Below are 18,281 nucleotides of genomic sequence, written 5' to 3' on the forward strand. Positions count from 1 at the left end.
GAGTTCGAGCCCCGCGTCGGGCTCTGTGCTGACAGCTCAGAGCCTGGAGCCTGTTTCAGATTCTGTGTCTCCCTCTCTCTGACCCTCCTCTGTTCATGCTCTGTCTCTCCCTGTCTCAAAAATAAATAAAACATTAAAAAAAAAGAAAAAAGAAAGAAATTGTGGTTTATGTACACAATGGAATACTACATGGCAATGAGAAAGAATGAAATATGGCCTTTTGTAGCAATGTGGATGGAACTGGAGAGTGTTATGTTAAGTGAAATAAGTCAGGCAGAGAAAGACAGATACCATATGTTTTTACTCCTACTTGTTAATATGTCTATTAACAAGTCCTGTGTATTCAACTTGGACTTGTCTGTGCTAATCCCTAGTGGATTGATCCCCTAACTATGTGTTTTTTTCTTGTCTGTCCAAGGCCGAGGGGTAGCAGGACAAGTTACCATGTGTCAGCTGTCGCTGTGCCTAGAAGGGGAGGCAGAGACCTAGGGTGAAGAAGGGCTTTCTTTCTGAGAGCAATAAAGAGGGCAGTTCTCTGGCATTCCCAGGAGGCCTGGGCAGCTTCTCCCATTCTGAGTAGGATGGTGACAGCCACAAAAGACAAATGTAGAAAAGGGTAGAATCCAGGCTTGAAAGCGAGCCTCCCTGACAGGGGGTGGGCTGCCTAACAATGCCATCTCTGCAGGCTTGGGTGTAATAAATAAGTGTTTAAGACATTTATAGCAAAGTGATTATTTTTAAAAGCATGAGATTTATTTAACAGTCATTTAAGAGTTTCCCTGTGTGCGTGTAAAGCCTTCTGAAAACAATTTTATCTGACAGTATGGATTTATCTTGTTGAGTAATTTCCTTTGAGTCTGGAAGGCATAGATGTGATTTTAGAGTCCTAGAGAAAGTTGGCTACTGCGGGGATCAACTTTCCTTGTTCATTAAAGTGTTTGGACAGGCTACATGGGGCAGGTCCTGGGAGCTGTGGACCGTCTCCTATTTCTGCCTGGGGGATGGAGGTGGGGGAGCATGGGTCATAGAAAGCAAGTGATACATTGGTCAGGTCTTAGCATCTGTTGGCCACCTCCAATTTTTGCCGGGGCATTGTGTGTGTGTGTGTGTGTGTGTGTGTGTGCGCGCGAGCACACTGTATAAAGCAGATGGGACACCAGCAGGGGCTTCAGTGGGAAATTAAACAGATCCTTCCCTCCATCTGCTTCTCTTAGCAATTGGCTTGACCAAAGCCCAGTGAAGTAGTAGAAGCAAGTCAGTCCTGCCTGCAATTTGGAGCATGGGATGGGGTGGTGATGGTGGGGAGGGGAGTGGGCGCATGCTCAGGAATCAGGCAGCCTGCTTGGATTCCCTGCGTACCACTTACTAGCTGTGAGACCCTGGACAAGCTAGTTACCTGTGTAACCACTTTGTCTTCTGTGTAAGCTGGAAACATTAGTGTCCACCTCCTAGGGCTCTTATGAGGATTAATGAGTTAGGTAAAGTGGTTCTCTTTGCCTTGGCTCACAGTCAAAAATCCAAGCTACCTCTGAATGTCCCTGGACAGCTATGATAGCCCTGGACTTCATTTTCCTTCTGTTTTTATCCCTTTATAGTCCTTTCCCACAAAGCAACCAGAATGGCCTTCTTTTTTTTTTCTTTTTGTTTATTCATTTATTTTTTGTGGATTCCACACATGGGTGAAATCATATGGTATTTGTCTTTCTCAGTCTGACTTATTTCACTTAGCATGGTACCCTCTAGGTCCATCCATGTTGTCACCAATAGCACTATCACATCCTTTTTGTGGTTGTGTAATATTCCATTGTAGATATATACCACATCTTCTTTATCTATTAGTCCAGTGATGGATACTTAGGTTGCTTCCATATCTTGGATATTGTAAATAATGCTGCAGTAAACATAGGGTTGCATGTATCTTTTATTTTTTTTAATGCTTATTTTGGAGGGAGAGACAGAGCGATCAGGAGGGTGCAAAGACAGAGGGGGACAGAGGATCCAAAGCAGGCTCTGCACTGATGCAGAGAGTCCAATGTGAGGCTTGAACTCACAAACTGCGAGGTCATGACTTGAGCCAAAGTCGGATGCTCAACTGACTGAGCCACACAGGTGCCCCTATAACTTTTCAGATCAATGTTTCTATTTTCTTTGGGTAAATAACCTGTAGTGGAATTGCTAGATCAGATGGTATTTCCATTTTTAATTTTTTGAGGAACCTCCATACTGTTTGTCACAGTGGCTGTAGGGAGGAAAACTTTTAAAGATGTCAAGTGTATCATATCGCTTTCAAAAGGCTTCCCATTGCTCTGACCACCTCCCCTAGCCCCTTCCTTGTGCTGCTGTGCTTTAGCCACCCTGGAATTGTTTCTCAAGCCGGCCCTGTGCTCTTGCCCTTCCTGTTCTCCTCTGCCTTCCATGCTCTGCTCTTGGTCTTTGCATGGCTGGCTCTTTTCTGAGACGCCCTTCCAATCAGAAGGAACTCTTTCCTTCTGATATGATAAGCCTGCAGCTTATCATATCACTCTGTTTCACTTTCTTATGAAAATATCCTGTTTACTTATTGTTTCTTATATGTCACATCGGTCCTCCCCTGGCCCCCATTGATGCCACTTTTCCCTCCCTTAGAATTCAGGCCCCCTGAGGGAATTTGTCTTTTTGTCTGTTTTACCCCCTCTTGGTAGGTGCTTTTTTTTTTTTTTTTAGAAGAGTGCAAGCAGGGGAGGGGCAGAGAGAGGGGGACAGAGGATCCGAGGTGGGCTCTGCACTAACAGCAGCGAGCCAGCTCACCAACTGTGAGATCATGACCTGAGCTGAAGTCAGACATTCAACTGCTCAAGTGACTTAGCCACCCAGGTGCCCTGGTAGGTGCTTGATAAATATTAGTTGAATCAGTGATAGAACGAATATGTCTTCCCCTGCTCATCTCCATCCTATTCTTTCTTTAACATCTCATTCAAGACTAAACTCCAGTATATACTATGAGGTCATTTCTCACCATCGCAACACTTAAGAATATCTTCCATCTATTTCCCTCTTAGTTTATGTCACTGAAAAAAGTGGGTGATCTCTCTTCTCATTCCCTCCTCTTCTCTTTCTTCCTCCCTCTCTTCCACCTGTCTCTGATATCCATCAATGTTTCCCATTTGGGAGGTGCTCAAGATTTTAAAAATTTTATTTTAATTGGTGAAGTAGAAAGCCAAAAGCTAAACATATGATGGTCCTCCTGTCACTAGTGCTGTGATCTGAATGTGAGTGTCCCTTGCCCCTGGAAGAATACAAGGAACTGGATTACATGAGGGATATTGGTGTGGGGGCTAGACAGTTGATGTGTTATATATTAAATTGTGCCTAGGAAAAAACCCACGAAGTTAATAATTGGTGAATATAAGTGAAGGGTGCAAGTGAGTTCCTGTAGCTTCTCTTTGGGTTTGAAATTATTTCAAAATAAATTGTTAAAAATTCTTTCCCTCTCAACAAATGCACAAAGTTAAATTTATCAATCTTTTTCATCATAATTTTTGGCTTTTAGACTGTGTTTGGAGAAACCTTTATCTTAAGATCATAAGAATATATTCTTTAAATTTTTTTAACATTTATTTATTTTTGAGAGAGAGATTGACAGAGTGCAAGTGGGGGAGAGGCCGAGAGAAAGAGGGAGACACGGAATCTGAAACAAGCTCCAGGCTCCGAGGTGTCAGCACAGAGCCCAACATGGGGCTCGAACCCATGAGCCATGAGATCATGATCTGAGCTGAAGTATGATGCTTAACTGACTAAGCCACCCAGGCACCCCAAGATCATAAGAATATTAACTCACACTCCTTTCTATAGTTTTATTTATTTATGTTGGAATTTTTGCTCTATCTGGAATTTTGGTGTGGAAGTAGGAAAATAATCCATATTTTACCCCTCATATGTCTAACCAGTGGTCCCCAAAACTTTTATTGAATAATCACTCTTTTCTCACTGCTGTCAAAGGATTTGTTTATTGTGTGCTTAAAGTCCTAATATGTTACATGTATATGTGATATTTCTTGATATATCCTGGATATATCCTACATCCTTTGATGTGTCCTTGCGTGTATGTCTCAATATTTATTTACCTCCTCCTCCATAATTTTTCTGGTGATTTTTGACTATTTATTCTTCTAGAAGAACTTCAGAACACTCTAATTCGGGGATTAATTTCAGGCAACACACAAACCAGTTCAAAGGGGTTAATAGGGTATATGCAAGAGTTTGTCATGTAATTGGAATAAAAGTCAAACAACCAGGCTTTAGGAAGGATTAAAAAATCAAGAAGGACCTGGGTTAATGTTATGGAGATATTTAGACTATTATACTCTAGTTTGCCTAATAATCATATGACTTATCTCAATCATCAGCTCTAAAGTCTAGTTCGGGGCACCTGGGTGGCTCAGCCAGTTAACCATCTGACTCTTGATTTTGGCTCAGGTCATGACCTCAGGGTTTGTGAGATTGAGTCCTGTGTTGGGCTCTGCATTAATGGCACAAAGCCTGCTTGGGATTATCTCTCTCTCTCTCTCAAAATTAATAAGTAAACATTTATTTTTTTATTTTTACTTTTTTCAATATAGGAAATTTGTTGTCAAATTGGTTTCCATACAATACTCAGTGCTCATCCCAAAAGGTGCCCTCCTCAGTACCCATCACCCACCCTCCCCTCCCTCCCACCCCCCCAAAACCCTCAGTTTGTTCTCAGTTTTTAAGAGTCCAATAAGTAAACATTTTAAAAAAATAATAAAATCTAGTTCAAATTCTTAGGAGAAGTAATTGAATTGGTCACTGGCTAACCAATGGATTGGTTCTTCCTGATTCAGGTGCCTGTAGAGGTTGTGTTACAAATATGGCTGCTAGAGACTATTTTCACAAGGGTAAAGTTCTTAGAAAATGAATATATGGGTTTGGCAGATGTTATCAATAATGTCTAGTAAAAGTTTTATGATACTGAATCCTTTAGTCTAAGATCAATGTCTTTCCATTTGTTCAAATCTCTTCCTATGACCCCTCATAGAGTTTTTTTTTAATATTGTCCCCAAATATATGTTTAGGTATTTTATACTTTTTGTCATTTTGAATGGAATCTTCTGCACTATATTTATCAGAATTGTTGATTGGTTATTTTTTGTGTGTAAGGAGGTAATTATTTTTTTACTTTTAATCAACTACTCTATTGAGTTTTCCGGTTATTTTGAATTGTTGTCACTTTTTTCTCCTGAATTTACTAGGTATAGAGTCATATTTTCTACAAATATTGTTTCTACAAATTGTTCTACAAATATTTCTACAAATATTGTTTTGTTTCTTTATTATATATTCCTATGTTTTATATTCTTTTTAAATTCTAACATCTTTATTATTATCAGAAAGAAACCAGTGAGTTTATTTTCATTTTTTTAAATCAAGGAAAAGGATAGAAATATTGTGTTACATTTTGTGAAGTCTAACAAAAATGTGAAGCAAGATACTGAACTTCTTGTTGAGCTTAACTGGAAATAATCTGCCCAACCATCCCACCTTCCTCCCTCCCTTCCTTCCTTCCTTCCTTCCTTCCTTCCTTCCTTCCTGTCTGCCTGCCTTTACTTCATCCATCCATCCATCCATCCATCCATCCATCATCCATCCATATATGCATACATCCATCCCATAAATGTTTATTGCTGCCTTTTTTATACCATAGATTCATGTGGCTACTTTAAGAAGGACAACACCCCTGCTCCTAAAGACTTTAGATGGAGAAACAGCCACAAAGGCAAGCAATTATAATAGTGTATAAGGCAAAGCACAGGGTGTTAATGGAGGCACATAAAAAGGGTACCTACACCAGCCTTAGGCAGGGAAGGAGAGTAAATCTAAAAAGATTTCTAAGAAAATATTTGAATGGAAGAAAGATCACACTCTCAGTAAATGTATTATGCCATTTAGTTGCTTTAAAATTCTTGGGTGTAGCCATGTCAATATCTTTAGCTGTTAGCCATTCTGAAATCTTCATGAATCTCAAGATTTTCAATTTGCCTTCGCAGCTCACGGGACCAGTGACAGTCTGGGGAACCCAACGCTGGATACAAGTCTGCTGGAGGAATTCTTGGGCAATGATTTCGATCTGGGGGCCTTGTAAGTAATGAAAGTACTGCTCTCCATTTGATGTTTTAAAAGTTATGAGATAGTTAAGTGAACTAGGAAGTGTTCTCTCCTCTTCTGTTTTCCAGAAAGGCATGGATGGAGTTGATGTTTCTTCTATAAATCTTTGGCAGTTTTCACTGAGTGAGGTCAGCTGGGCCTGGAGTTTTCTTTATAGGAAGGTCCTCCCTTTCTAATTCAATGTCTTTACTAGATACTGGGCTATTCAGGTTATCTATTGGTAGTTGTCAGCTTAGGCAGTTTATGTGTTTCAGTGAATTTACTGATTTCATCTAAGTTGTCAAATTCACTGGCATAAAGTCATTCATCATATTCCCTTATTTTACTTTGAATGTCTATAGAATCTGTAGTGATGATCCTTTTGCTCTTCTTGATATCAGCAATTTGTGTCTTTTTATTCTTGATCCATCTGGCAAGAGGTTCATCAGTTTTTCAAACCCTTTGAAGATCCAGCTTTGGTTAAATTTATGTTCCTAATCATTTTTCTGTTTTGTATTTCATTGATTTCTGCTCTTATATTCTGATAATAACATAGCTACTTCAGCTTTCTTTTATTTTTAATTTACATACAGTAATATTAAATTTTTGTCCTGTATATAGTTTTGTGAGTTTTGACAAATTCATAGAGTTGTAGACTGCTATCATGATCAGCACAAACAATAGCTCCCTCACCTGAAACATTTCCCTGATGCTTCATAAGGGAAACTTATCACCCATCCCAAGACCTTAGTGACAGTTGATCTGTTCTCTGTCCCTATAGTTTTGCTTTTCTGGAATGTCACATAAATGAAATCTATGGTATATAACATTTTTAGTATGGCTTCTTTCACTAAGCATAAAGTCTTTGATCGATAGTTCATTCCTTTTTATTTCTGAGAAAGACTCTGTTGACTGTTTATAATACATTTTGTTTATCCACTTGCCCACTGGATTATTTCCAGTTTGGGACAATTACGAATAGCTTCTTTAAATATTAATGCATAGTTTTTTATGTGGTCAAGAGTTTTAATTTCTTTTTTTTTTAATGTTTATTTTTGAGAGACAGAGTGCAAGTGGAGGAGGGGCAGAGAGAGAGGGAGACAGAATCTGAAGCTGGCTCCAGGCTCCGAGCTGTCAGCACAGAGCCTGATGCGAGGCTCAAACTCACAAGCTGAGATCATGACCTGAGCCAAAGTCAGACACAACTGATTGAGCCACCCAGGTGCCCCAAGAGTTTTAATTTCTATAGGGTAATATTTAGAATAAAGACTCCTGGGTCGTATTTTAAGTGTAAGCTTAACTTTATAGAAATTGCCAAATTTTCTAGCGTGGCCATACCATTTGCCATTACCACCTGCAGCATATGAGACATCCGATTGCTTCTCTTTATTGCCAGTTCTTGGTATTATCAGTTGAAAATTTTTTTCTTATAGCTGTTCTGTAATAAAAAGCCATTCTATAGTGGTATCTCACTGTGTTTTAACTTGCATTTTCCTAATGATGGATGATGTTGAGTATCATTTAATGTGCTTGTTTGCTATTTGTATGTTTTCTTTGGTAAAGTGTCTGTTCAAATTTTATGCCCATTGAAGTTTTCTTACCTTTGAGTTTAGAGAATTGTTTAAATATTCTGTATATAAGAACTTCGTTGGATTTGTGATTTGTGAATATTTTCTCCCAGTCTGTAACTTTTCATTCTTTTAACAGTGTCTTTCCCAGAACAAAAGTTTAAAAATTAAAAAAAAAATTTTTTTAACATTTATTCATTTCTGAGAGACAGAGAGAGACAGAGCATGAGCGGGGGAGGGTCAGAGAGAGAGGGGGACACAGAATCTGAAGCAGGCTCCAGGCTCTGAGCTGTCAGCACAGAACCCGATGCAGGGCTCGAACTCACGAACTGTGAGATCATGACCTGAGCCAAAGTCGGATGCTCAACTGGACTGGGCCACCCAGGCGCCCCTAAAATTTTTATAATGTCCAATTTATCCATTTTTTCCTATACAGTTTAAGCTTTATATCTATGCAATATAGATACTGCCTACTCCAAGTTCCCCCAAATTTTCTTCTGTTTCCTTCTAAAAGTTTTAGAGTTTTACATTTTACTTTTAAGCCTATAATCCATTTTGAGTTAATTTTTGTGTAAAGTTTGAGATATAAGTTGAGATTAATTTCCTTGTGTATGGATGTCCAATTATTCCAGATTTATTTGTTTAATAACCATTCTCCATTGAATTACTTTTAGTAAAAAATCAGTAGAATTTTTTATCTAGCAAAAAATCAATTGGCCATATTTATGTAGATCTATATCCAGACAAATATTCTGTTCCATTGATCTATGTGCCCATCATTCTGCCAATACTACACTATCTTTAAGAGATATATTTTCTGGCTAGAAGTCTCCCCCCTTTTCAGCCCTGAGAAATAGAATAGAAACAGATGAGGGAGAGGGAGAAGATGAGAAAAAAAAACAACTCTGTCACACAGTGAAGATAAATCAGACATAACATGAGGCAGTGGGAATATAGGATATGACTAATAGAGAACATCTGTTTTTTTAATAAATGTCTTCTCATTTGCAAATATCCTCTTTTAATGTGTATTTTTGAAAGAGAGAGAGAGAGAGGGAGAGAGAGAGAGAGAGAGAGAGAGCAGGGGAGGGGCAGAGAAGGAGAGGGAGACATAGAATCCAAAGCAGACTCCAGGCTCTGAACTGACAACACAGAAAGAACCTGACATGGAGCTTGAACCCACATTCTGCAAGATCATGACCTGAGCTGAATTTGGGCATTTAACCCAGCTGAGCCACCCAGGCACCCCAGGGAATTTCTATTTTTAAGGGATATATTTTCTGCACATAAAAATTCCCCCCTACTTTTCAGCCCTAAGAGACAGAATAGAAACAGATGAGGAAAAGGGAGAAGATGAGAAACAAAACAAAACTCTGATTTCTATCTTGGTTATTGTGCTTTTATTATAAGTCTTGAAATCATATAGTGTAAGTGCTCCAAATCTGTCTTTTTCAAAATTTGGCTATTCTAGTTCCTTTGATTTCTCATATAAATATTAGAATTCTCTTGTTGGTATCTGTACAGTCCTGCTGAGATTTTGATTAGAATTGTATTAAGCTCAGAGATCCATATGTGGAAAGTTGGTATCTTAACAAAATTGAATCTCCGGATCCATCAACATGATATATCTCTCCATTTATTTAGGCCTTCTTTGATTTCTTTCATCAATGTTTTATACATTTCAGCATGTAAATCCTGCACATATTTTGTTAGATTTATGTCTAAATATTTCATGTTTCTCTTTGAGGTATTATAAATAATAGTTTTTTTCCTCAGTTTTAGGTTCCAATAATTCATTACCAACATATAAAAATAGTATTGATATTTATATATTGGTTAGGTCCTGCAACTTAATGAAGTCATTTATTAGTTCTAAGATCTTTTTTTTTTTTTTATAGATTTTTTGGGATTTTCTGTGTTTACAATGATGTCATATGCAAATTAGGACAGTTTTATATCCCAAACTCTATGCCTTTAGATACTTCTTTTTTTTTTTTTTTTTTTTTTTTTTTTTGCTTCATTGCACTGGGTAGGACTTTGGGTATAATGTTGCCCTGTCCCTGATCTAAGAGAGCCATTATTCAGTTTTTTAAAATTATTGATTATGATACAATGCTTTTTTCCCCCCTTTAAAATGTCTTTTTATTTATTTTGAGAGAGAGAGCGTAAACAGGGAAAGGGCAGAGAGAGAGGGAGAGAGAGAATCCCAAGCAAGCTCTGTGCTGTCAGCACAGATCCTGATGCAAGGCTCAAACCCACAACCATGAGATCATGACCTGAGCCAAAACTAAGAGTCAGAGTCAGTTGCTTAACTGACTGAGCCACCCAGGTGCCCCAGTGCTTTTTTTTTTTTTTTTTTTTTTTTTTAACTGAGGGAGATTCTCTTCTGCTCCTGCTTCCTCTCCTTAACTTTTAAATTTTGAACAAACCTTATATTCCTGGGATAAACCTCAGTTTGTTGTGAGGTATTGTCTTTACACGTATTGCTAGGTTCAATTTACTAGTATTATGTTGAGGATTTTGCACCTACATTCATGAGGATATTGATCTGAAGTTTTCATAGATGGTGTTTTTCTGGCTTTGGTGTCAGGGTAAAATAGCTTCTTAAAATTATTTGGGAAGGGTTCCACCCTTTTAAATTCTCTGGGTAAGATTGTGTGGAATTGGATTTATTTCCTCTTTAAATATTTGGTAGACTTAACCAGTGAAACCATCTTTGCCCGTAGTTTGCTTTGTTGGAAGATCTTAACTACAGATTAAATTTATCCAATAGATATAAGAATATTCATGTTATCTCTTTCTGCTTAGTGATTTTGGTAGTTGGTCTTCCTTCTCTGTTGCCCCCAAGGAGTAAGTCCATTTCAAATATGGACACAGTTCAGAGTATTTCTTATTAGCCCTTTACAGACTGGTGAGTCTGTAGTGATATTTCCTCTTCTGTTCATCATATTGATGATATGCTTTTTTTATCTTCTTTTTTTTCTTGATCAATCTGGTTAGACACTTAAAAGTTTTATTAGCAGCTTTTGGTTTCATTGATTTTCTGTATTGTGCTAGTTTTCAGTAGCACTGATTTTTACTCTTTATTTCCTTCTTTTGCTTGCTTTAGGTTCAGTTTGCTCTTCTTTTTCTAGTTTCTTAAGGTGGAAACTTAGTTCCTGATTTGAGATCATTCTTTGTTTTCTAATATAAGCATTTGATGTGTACGTTTCCCTCTCTCTATGGCTTTAGCTGCCTGCTTCAGTTTTTGACATATTTTAATTTTCTTCAGGCTTAAAATATTTCCTAATTTTCCTGAGGCCACCTCTTTGACTCATGGGTTGCCAGAACTGTGCTTCTTAATTTCCAAATATGTGTGATTTTTTTCTATGTTTTTCTGTTACTGATTTCAACTTTATTTCTCTTATGGACAGAGAACATAATTTGTATGATTCTAATTCTTTTAAATTTGTTAAGACTTGCTTCATGACCCAAGATAGAGTCTATCTTGGTAAATTTTCCATGTGCACTTGAAAAGAATGTGCATTCTGCTATTGTTGGGTAATATCTTCTATAAATGCTAATTAGGTTAAGTTGGTTGACATTGTTGTTCAGGTTATCTCTATCCTTGCTGATTTTTTTACTGCTTTCATCTATTAGTGTGAGAGGAATATTAAGCCTTCAAGAATGATTGTGGATTTAGAATTCATACTTCTTTCCCCAACATTTAAAAAATTTTGACCTACTGTCTTCTGACCTTCATGGTTTCTGATGAGAAATAGACAGTTATTTGAATCATTTTTCCTTTGCATATGTCATTTTTCTCTGACTGTGAGATATTTTATCTTTGGTTTTCAGCAGTTTTATTATGATGTGGCTGGGTATGGGCATAGTTTTCTTTGAGATTATATTGTTTGGGATTATATTGTTTCTGAATTTGTAAATTTATAGCACATTTGTATGTGCTGAATTTGTAAATTTTCAGGACATCCAGGAAGTTTTCAGCTATTATTTCTTCATATTTGTTTTTCTGTAATAATGTCTTTCTTACATGTTTTTAGGACTCCAGTGATACAAATGTTAGACCTTTGATACTGTATGGGTTCCTGGAGTCTCAGTTGACTTATTTTTTCAATTTCTTTTCTTTCTGTTGTTCAAATTAGATAATTTCTATTGATTCACTGTCTTTAAGTTCACTGACCCTCCTCTGTTATTTTCATTTTGTTATTAACCCTATCTTGGCATACCTGAAAATGCCCTCCCTCTTCTCCCATGTGAAAAGAATGAAACCAGACCAGAATCTCAGTAATGAGAAAACCTATTTGTGGATATCTCTGGTACCTGACTCTTGCTGCTGTTTGCCAACAAGAACATCCTTGCCAAATGACCATGGAAAAAAGGCAGCTCAACATTTTGCAAGCTAGTTAAACACACACACACACACACACACACACACACACACACACACACACAGCTAGTGGGTTGCCAAATGTGTGAGCCCACACTCTGAGCCAGCTCTTCTGCTATAGGCACTGCGTGGGTTGAACCTAGACACTAATTACCCTTGTGCCTGCCCTTACATTCCCCCTCACTCCATCCAAACCACTGATGTGAGTCCCTGTAGGAAGACTGGGCAGGATGTATCCTTTCCATCTCTGGCCTGGAAACAATCTGCCAGAAATTGTCTAGTCTCTCTTCTATGTAACTGCTCCTTAAGAGAAAGTACAGCTAATTTTACCTGGGTTCTAATCATCTGGATCACTTTTATAACTAGCAGAAAGAATTTTGGCTGTTTGGTGGGGAGAAGTGAACAAAAGTCTTATTCAAAGAATGGTCTTCTTATCTGGGAAGTCTGAAATCTGCCATATGATCTTAGTCTCCATGATAATAATGGTCCTTCCTGTAGAACCAGAGTTATCTCCTCATGGGCTATCACTATTGGTTTGCCTAACCAGATTCATTCTCTACCTTTAGGGGTGGTTGGGTGTAAGAGAGGTAGAGGAGGGAATTAATATTATTGAGCGCTTACCAAGCAATGGGCAATGTTCTTTGTGTTTTACATATTCATTTATTTAATTACACATTTGATTTTTATTTTACACATTTCATTCTCTGAACAAATTTGCCAAATAGAAACAATAATATCTACATTTTATAAATATGGAGGTGGAACGAGAGTAAGTCCACAGGTCAATAAGTGGCAAAGCTGGGATTAAAATGTACCTGGCTCTCCAACACATGCCCTTTCTTCCATATGCAGCTTTTACATTAATTAGGTGATATTTAGGAGGATGTGAATCTCAGGGAAATACATTCAATGCATCTAAAATTATCTGACAAAAGATGTGACTCAGGATGGATCTGAGCCATAGTTTGCAAAGATTGTCAGAGTTCATGCCCATTAAAGAAAAGTCCTATGATCAGATAACCTGTCATTGCTTGATAAAAACTGCTCAGCTGCATTAAATGAGGCTGCAATAAAAGTCAGAGAGAGAACAAGTGGAAACAGTTCCAGTCCATGACCATGGGGCTGTTCAGGTGGTTCAATGATGATTACATCTGTGCAGCCTATTCAAATATTCCAAGTGTTGAGTATTTCTAAATACCCGGCTCTTTTTTGCAGGTTATTGCATTTCTCATAACAGCCCTGAGATGTAGATTTTCTTGCCTGGGCTCACAGCTAATAAGTAGCAGATCTGGGATTGAAACTTGAGTTTCTACCAATCCTGAGTTACTTCCTCTCTATTATATTGCCTATGAATTGTGCCTTAAAAAATGTCAGTGACAACTCTTTTCCTAAGCGATCTGAGACTACTGGGCTGCAAAATTGATGAGAGCCAGTTTAAATCTCATAGGGAGATTTCCATGTCTCAGTCATATTAAAAAATGGAATTGGAATTATTGGCCCTGTAAAACAGGTACCCCTAAATGCTGTATGGAAAACTGGTCCCATGAGATGTTGTGGGAAAAAAATAAAAGTTCATGGGCACTTGGGTGGCTCAGTCAGTTAAGTGTCCACCTTCAGCTCAGGTCATGATCTCGTGGTTCGTGTGTTCAAGCCCTGCATCAGGCTCTGTGCTGACAGCTCGAAGCCTGGAGCCTGCTTCAGATTCTGTATGGCCCTCTTTCTCTGCCCCTCCCCCCGCTCATGCTCTGTCTCACTCTCTCTGTCAAAATAAATAGACATTAAAAATTTTTTTTTGAACGTTTATTTATTTTTGGGACAGAGAGAGACAGAGCATGAACGGGGGAGGGGCAGAGAGAGAGGGAGACACAGAATCTGAAGCAGGCTCCAGGCTCTGAGCCATCAGCACAGAGCCGACGCGGGGCTCGAACTCACGGACCGCGGGATCGTGACCTGGCTGAAGTCGGACGCTTAACCGACTGCGCCATCCAGGCGCCCCAAAATTTTTTAAATAAAAAAACAAAAGTTCCATGATGAGCAAATGAACTGGCTTAAAAAAATATTAAATGAACTTCACTGCAGGACTTTTCAGAGCTTTTGATATGCTAATGTGCAACTGAAGAAGGGAAATGGTATGCAGTGTTTTTCAAATTTATTGGCCATGAACCCCTTTTGGGAGGCATGCACTCATACATGAGCACTGAGATATGCTGCTCAGGACTTTCTCATCTTTCTGTGTAAATCTAATTGGTATGTTGAGCTGGGACAGTCCTGTCAGCACATGGAAATTTCTAAATATTGCCCTTAACCCTTTGTTTCCTTGTGTGGCAGAGTCCAGGGCAGCTGTCTGCCCAGGAGGAGCAGGCTGAAGTCCTCTGATTTCCCTAGGTTAGCCAGCCAGTTACCTACTAGGTACACAGGTAAGCTGTGGTGGACATACTGGGAAATGTCTAGGTGTGGAGAGCTGCTTGAAGGGAGGGTGGGTAGAGCTTTAAGAGATAGCATAAACCCTGGAGGATGCAGGAAAAAAGGACAAGAAGTGTGTGTGTGTGTGTGTGTGTGTGTGTGTGTGTGTGTGTGAAAGGAAGACTCCAGAAAAGGGACTAGTGAATCTGAAAACAGGCTTTATTTCTTTCAAAATGCCCAGAGGTTCACCTGCTTCTTTTCTTTTCTCTAAGTGTGGGTCAGGGAGCAGCAGCACCCGTATCACCTGTGAGCCAGAGATGTAGCATCTCAGACCTTACCCTGGAAAAGCTGAAACAAAATCTGCATTTTTCATGAGATGCCCATGGGATTCACATGCACATTATAATTTGAGAAGCCCTGCTTTAGGTCACATAAACATGCCTCCTTCCCCATCCCCTCCTATGTTCCGATCCAAATGATTTAGCATGGTTTGAGTAAGTGTGCTCTGTGGGGGTCATATCATATCAGGCTTTAAGCTGGCCTTGGGGTCCTGATTGTGGAGTAAGAGAGAACTAGCTGAGGGCACTGAGGTAACACCTATTCACAGGTTTGAATGGGTGACTTCACAGGAGGGGGACCTTAAAGGCACATTAAGTCTGTGAGGAATCAACTGCAATCAATATTTCATTCTAATGATGGAGCTTATTCTGGGTTTTACTTAGGACTTGGCTCATTGGGGTTGGACGGCAAAATGAGCTAGGAGTCAATGACCAGCTGCGTGCTTTCGTTCTGCCGCCAGTGGAGTGGGGCTGATAAGCTCTTTACTGTGGTGTTGTGAAAGGGGTGAGGTAACGTGTAGTTCTGTGAGACGAGCTTGTCAAAGGCTGTGTGACCAGCTTGGCTTCTGGGTTCAAACTGATGCAGTAGGAGAAGGCTAAACAGAATCCTGTGCTGAAACGTTACTGGCAGTGTCTCCATTCTAAAGATATTTGTGGGAAGTGAAATCACCTATAGTAATTAATTTGATTAGGAGAGTCTGTATTTATTTAATTTATTTTAATTTTTTTTAATGTTCATTTATTTTTGAGAGAGAGAGAGACAGAGTGCAAGCAGGGCAGGGGCAGAGAGAGAGAGAGACAGAATCCGAAGCAGGCTCCAGGTTCTGAGCTGTTAGCACAGAGCCTGATGCAGGGTCTCAGTCTCACGAACCACAAGATCATGACCTGAGCCGAAGTCAGATGCTTAACCGACTGACCCACCCAGGGACCCCAGGATAGTCTGTATTTAAATCACTGTGTTCGTTAGAGCATTAACTCTGGTGGGAGACCATTTGACTCCAGCTTGACTACTTGCCAGATGAATAACCTTGGATAAGTTATTTAACTGCATCAAGTCTTAGTTTCTTTGCCTGTGGAATAGGGGCATAGCCTTTCCTGTGATGGTCCAGAGCTTCGATAAGATAACACATGCAAAGGGGGAGCTCAGTGCTTGGACCAGAACAGGTTCTCCATAAAAGTTTATTTCTAAAGCAGCAGAGGAGTGGCAGTAAGAGGCTCAGGGTCCTTGCAGTTTGCCAATAAAGGGCTGGAGGGGTGGGGTGACATCATACTTCCTTTGCCTTGTCAAGAAATTATTTTCTTGGGCTACCTTATCTACTGACAACATTTCTGCCAAGACTCTTGCTCATCCCAACTTCCAGGTAGTGGGTACAAGCTCTAACCAAGCTCGATCAAGTATTTATTGTGTGCCTATGACATGTTCACTACCGGGGCACTATGCAGAACACACACACACACACACACACACACACGCACTCACTCACTCACTCACACATATATACACACAGTATTAAGACATATTCTTAATGCAGATATCCATGTGGGAGGGTAAATCCCATACTTAAAACATTGGAGAAAGCATTTTCAATAGCAGTTATTTCTCTAGTTGGTTGATGGGGTACAACAGTGAACCAAACAGATGAAATTGCTGCTAATGGTTTACCAAGGGCAGTGTGTTGGGAAGCAGTCTGCCCTGGCAGGACACCCAGGAATTTTTCTCTGAGTTGGTGGTGCATGGTGATAATAAAAAGCACACTGGCTTTTTGTAGGTTTAAGTATTGTTTTTAAGTTCCCAACAGACAATACATTTCCTTATTGCCTGTTCCTGGGGTGAGCTGTTCCCCTGCCTTCACTCTTGATGCTCCACTGCTGTCATTCTGCTGTAGCGGGAAAAGAAAGACAATGGCATATGTCAGAATAATGGCAAATAATGGCAGAATTTAGTGTAAAGTCATTCAGTAAGATGAAGAAAAATAAGCATTAGAAGGTGAAGGAATAGGAAAAGGGGGTAGGGAGGCCATTATTTTTGATTGGGTGGTCAGGAAAGCCATCTTTAAATATATGAATATATATATATATTATATATATGTATATATATATACATACATATACATATACATGTATATACATACATATATATACATACATATATATACAATATGTTATATATATATAACATATTTATGGTCATATGTTGTATAAAAAAGCAGTCATTCATATTTATTAAGTACCAACTCTGTACCAAGCACTGTGCTGAGTTGAGATCACTGTGCAATAGAGTTTAAGAGAAGGCGCAGTTGGTGTGTGAAGGCACTAGGGGAATCATCAAAGAAAACTGGGGATTGGATTGTGAGTAATCCCAGCTGGGCATTCACATGAAGCCCATGTCTCAATACTGTATTTCCCACGCAGTGCCTGGTATAGTCATGAGGACATAGTAGCCACTCAATAAAAACTTGGTCAAGCCTGGTTACAATCTGAGAGAAATATTGGCTGCTTTGGGCACAGTATGCAGTTGTCATGGATATACATATAATCTCACCAGCTGGAAAGAAGAGTCTATTTTGCACTCCCTCCTTCAGTTTGCATAGCATTCAACCCCCAGGAGACCATATTTATCCATATATCCTCCCAAACACAGAAACAAATTATATATCTGAGCAGAGGAGATTTAGAAGGCAAATTATTCATTTTTTATTAGTAGCTAAGAATCTCTTGATTATTACAACTATCTCCTACAGAAGGTGGAGACAAAGATGACCACTGAAGGAGTGATCCATGATTCTGTTCCTTTCCAAGTCCACTTCATGGAAATCACTTTAGCATAATAGGAAAATTGAGAACACAAAGGCCAAAACAGTCTAATATGCATGACTGGGTGTAAAGAGGAGATTAACAGCTCATTAACAGTCCCAAACAAAAGTATTTTTCTTAAAGTTAACTATTGCCTTTGTTTTAACAATTTGCTCAGTTTCAGAGGTAGCTGTCATTAATTCTTCCTTCAGATTCTCTTAAAAGGACTGTAAAATTTTTCTCAATACTATAAAATGCATCAAGCATGGAATGCAATGAAATAAAGGAGTAGCTGTGGTGAGTTTTGGAAGGGAGAGTAAACTGTAAGGAAAGCATTAAAAAATGTCAGTGTTTTCATTTTGAAACCATCCCCATATGTTGCTGCCACTCAACACAGGGACCTTTGATTCTCCATGCCTGTATTCCTACATAAAATATTCCATGCATATTTCTCGAGTGAATTGATAATTTACTTCTGATTTTTAATTTTTATTAACGTTATTGAATTCAGTGGTGCCACTAATGTAAAGGTAACAACTGCCTAGAATCTTGAATGTGGAATTGTGAAATCAGAGAGCCAATCAAAAAATTTAATTTATAAATCTATAGAAGTGATACATGTGCAGAATTTAAGAAGTCAAATAGAACTGT

At 38.9% G+C, this 18,281-nt stretch overlaps 1 protein-coding gene across 4 annotated transcripts in view; it reads left to right on the forward strand.

Moving 5' to 3' along the window:
- Positions 1 to 18,281, forward strand: part of MYRFL (myelin regulatory factor like) — a 127,360-nt gene that overhangs the window by 27,136 nt on the left and 81,943 nt on the right. For all 4 annotated transcript variants that reach the window (XR_008300338.1, XM_053226491.1, XM_053226490.1 and 1 more), the window contains exon 2: positions 6,045 to 6,135. Coding sequence is in view for 3 of the 4 variants with exons in the window: in XM_053226491.1 (XP_053082466.1) it covers positions 6,045 to 6,135 (91 nt within the window). In the remaining variant the exon portion in view is untranslated. The remainder of the gene's footprint in view (positions 1 to 6,044; positions 6,136 to 18,281) is intronic.

Source organism: Acinonyx jubatus, chromosome B4 (assembly GCF_027475565.1).
Source record: "Acinonyx jubatus isolate Ajub_Pintada_27869175 chromosome B4, VMU_Ajub_asm_v1.0, whole genome shotgun sequence".
Classification (NCBI taxonomy): domain Eukaryota; kingdom Metazoa; phylum Chordata; class Mammalia; order Carnivora; family Felidae; genus Acinonyx; species Acinonyx jubatus.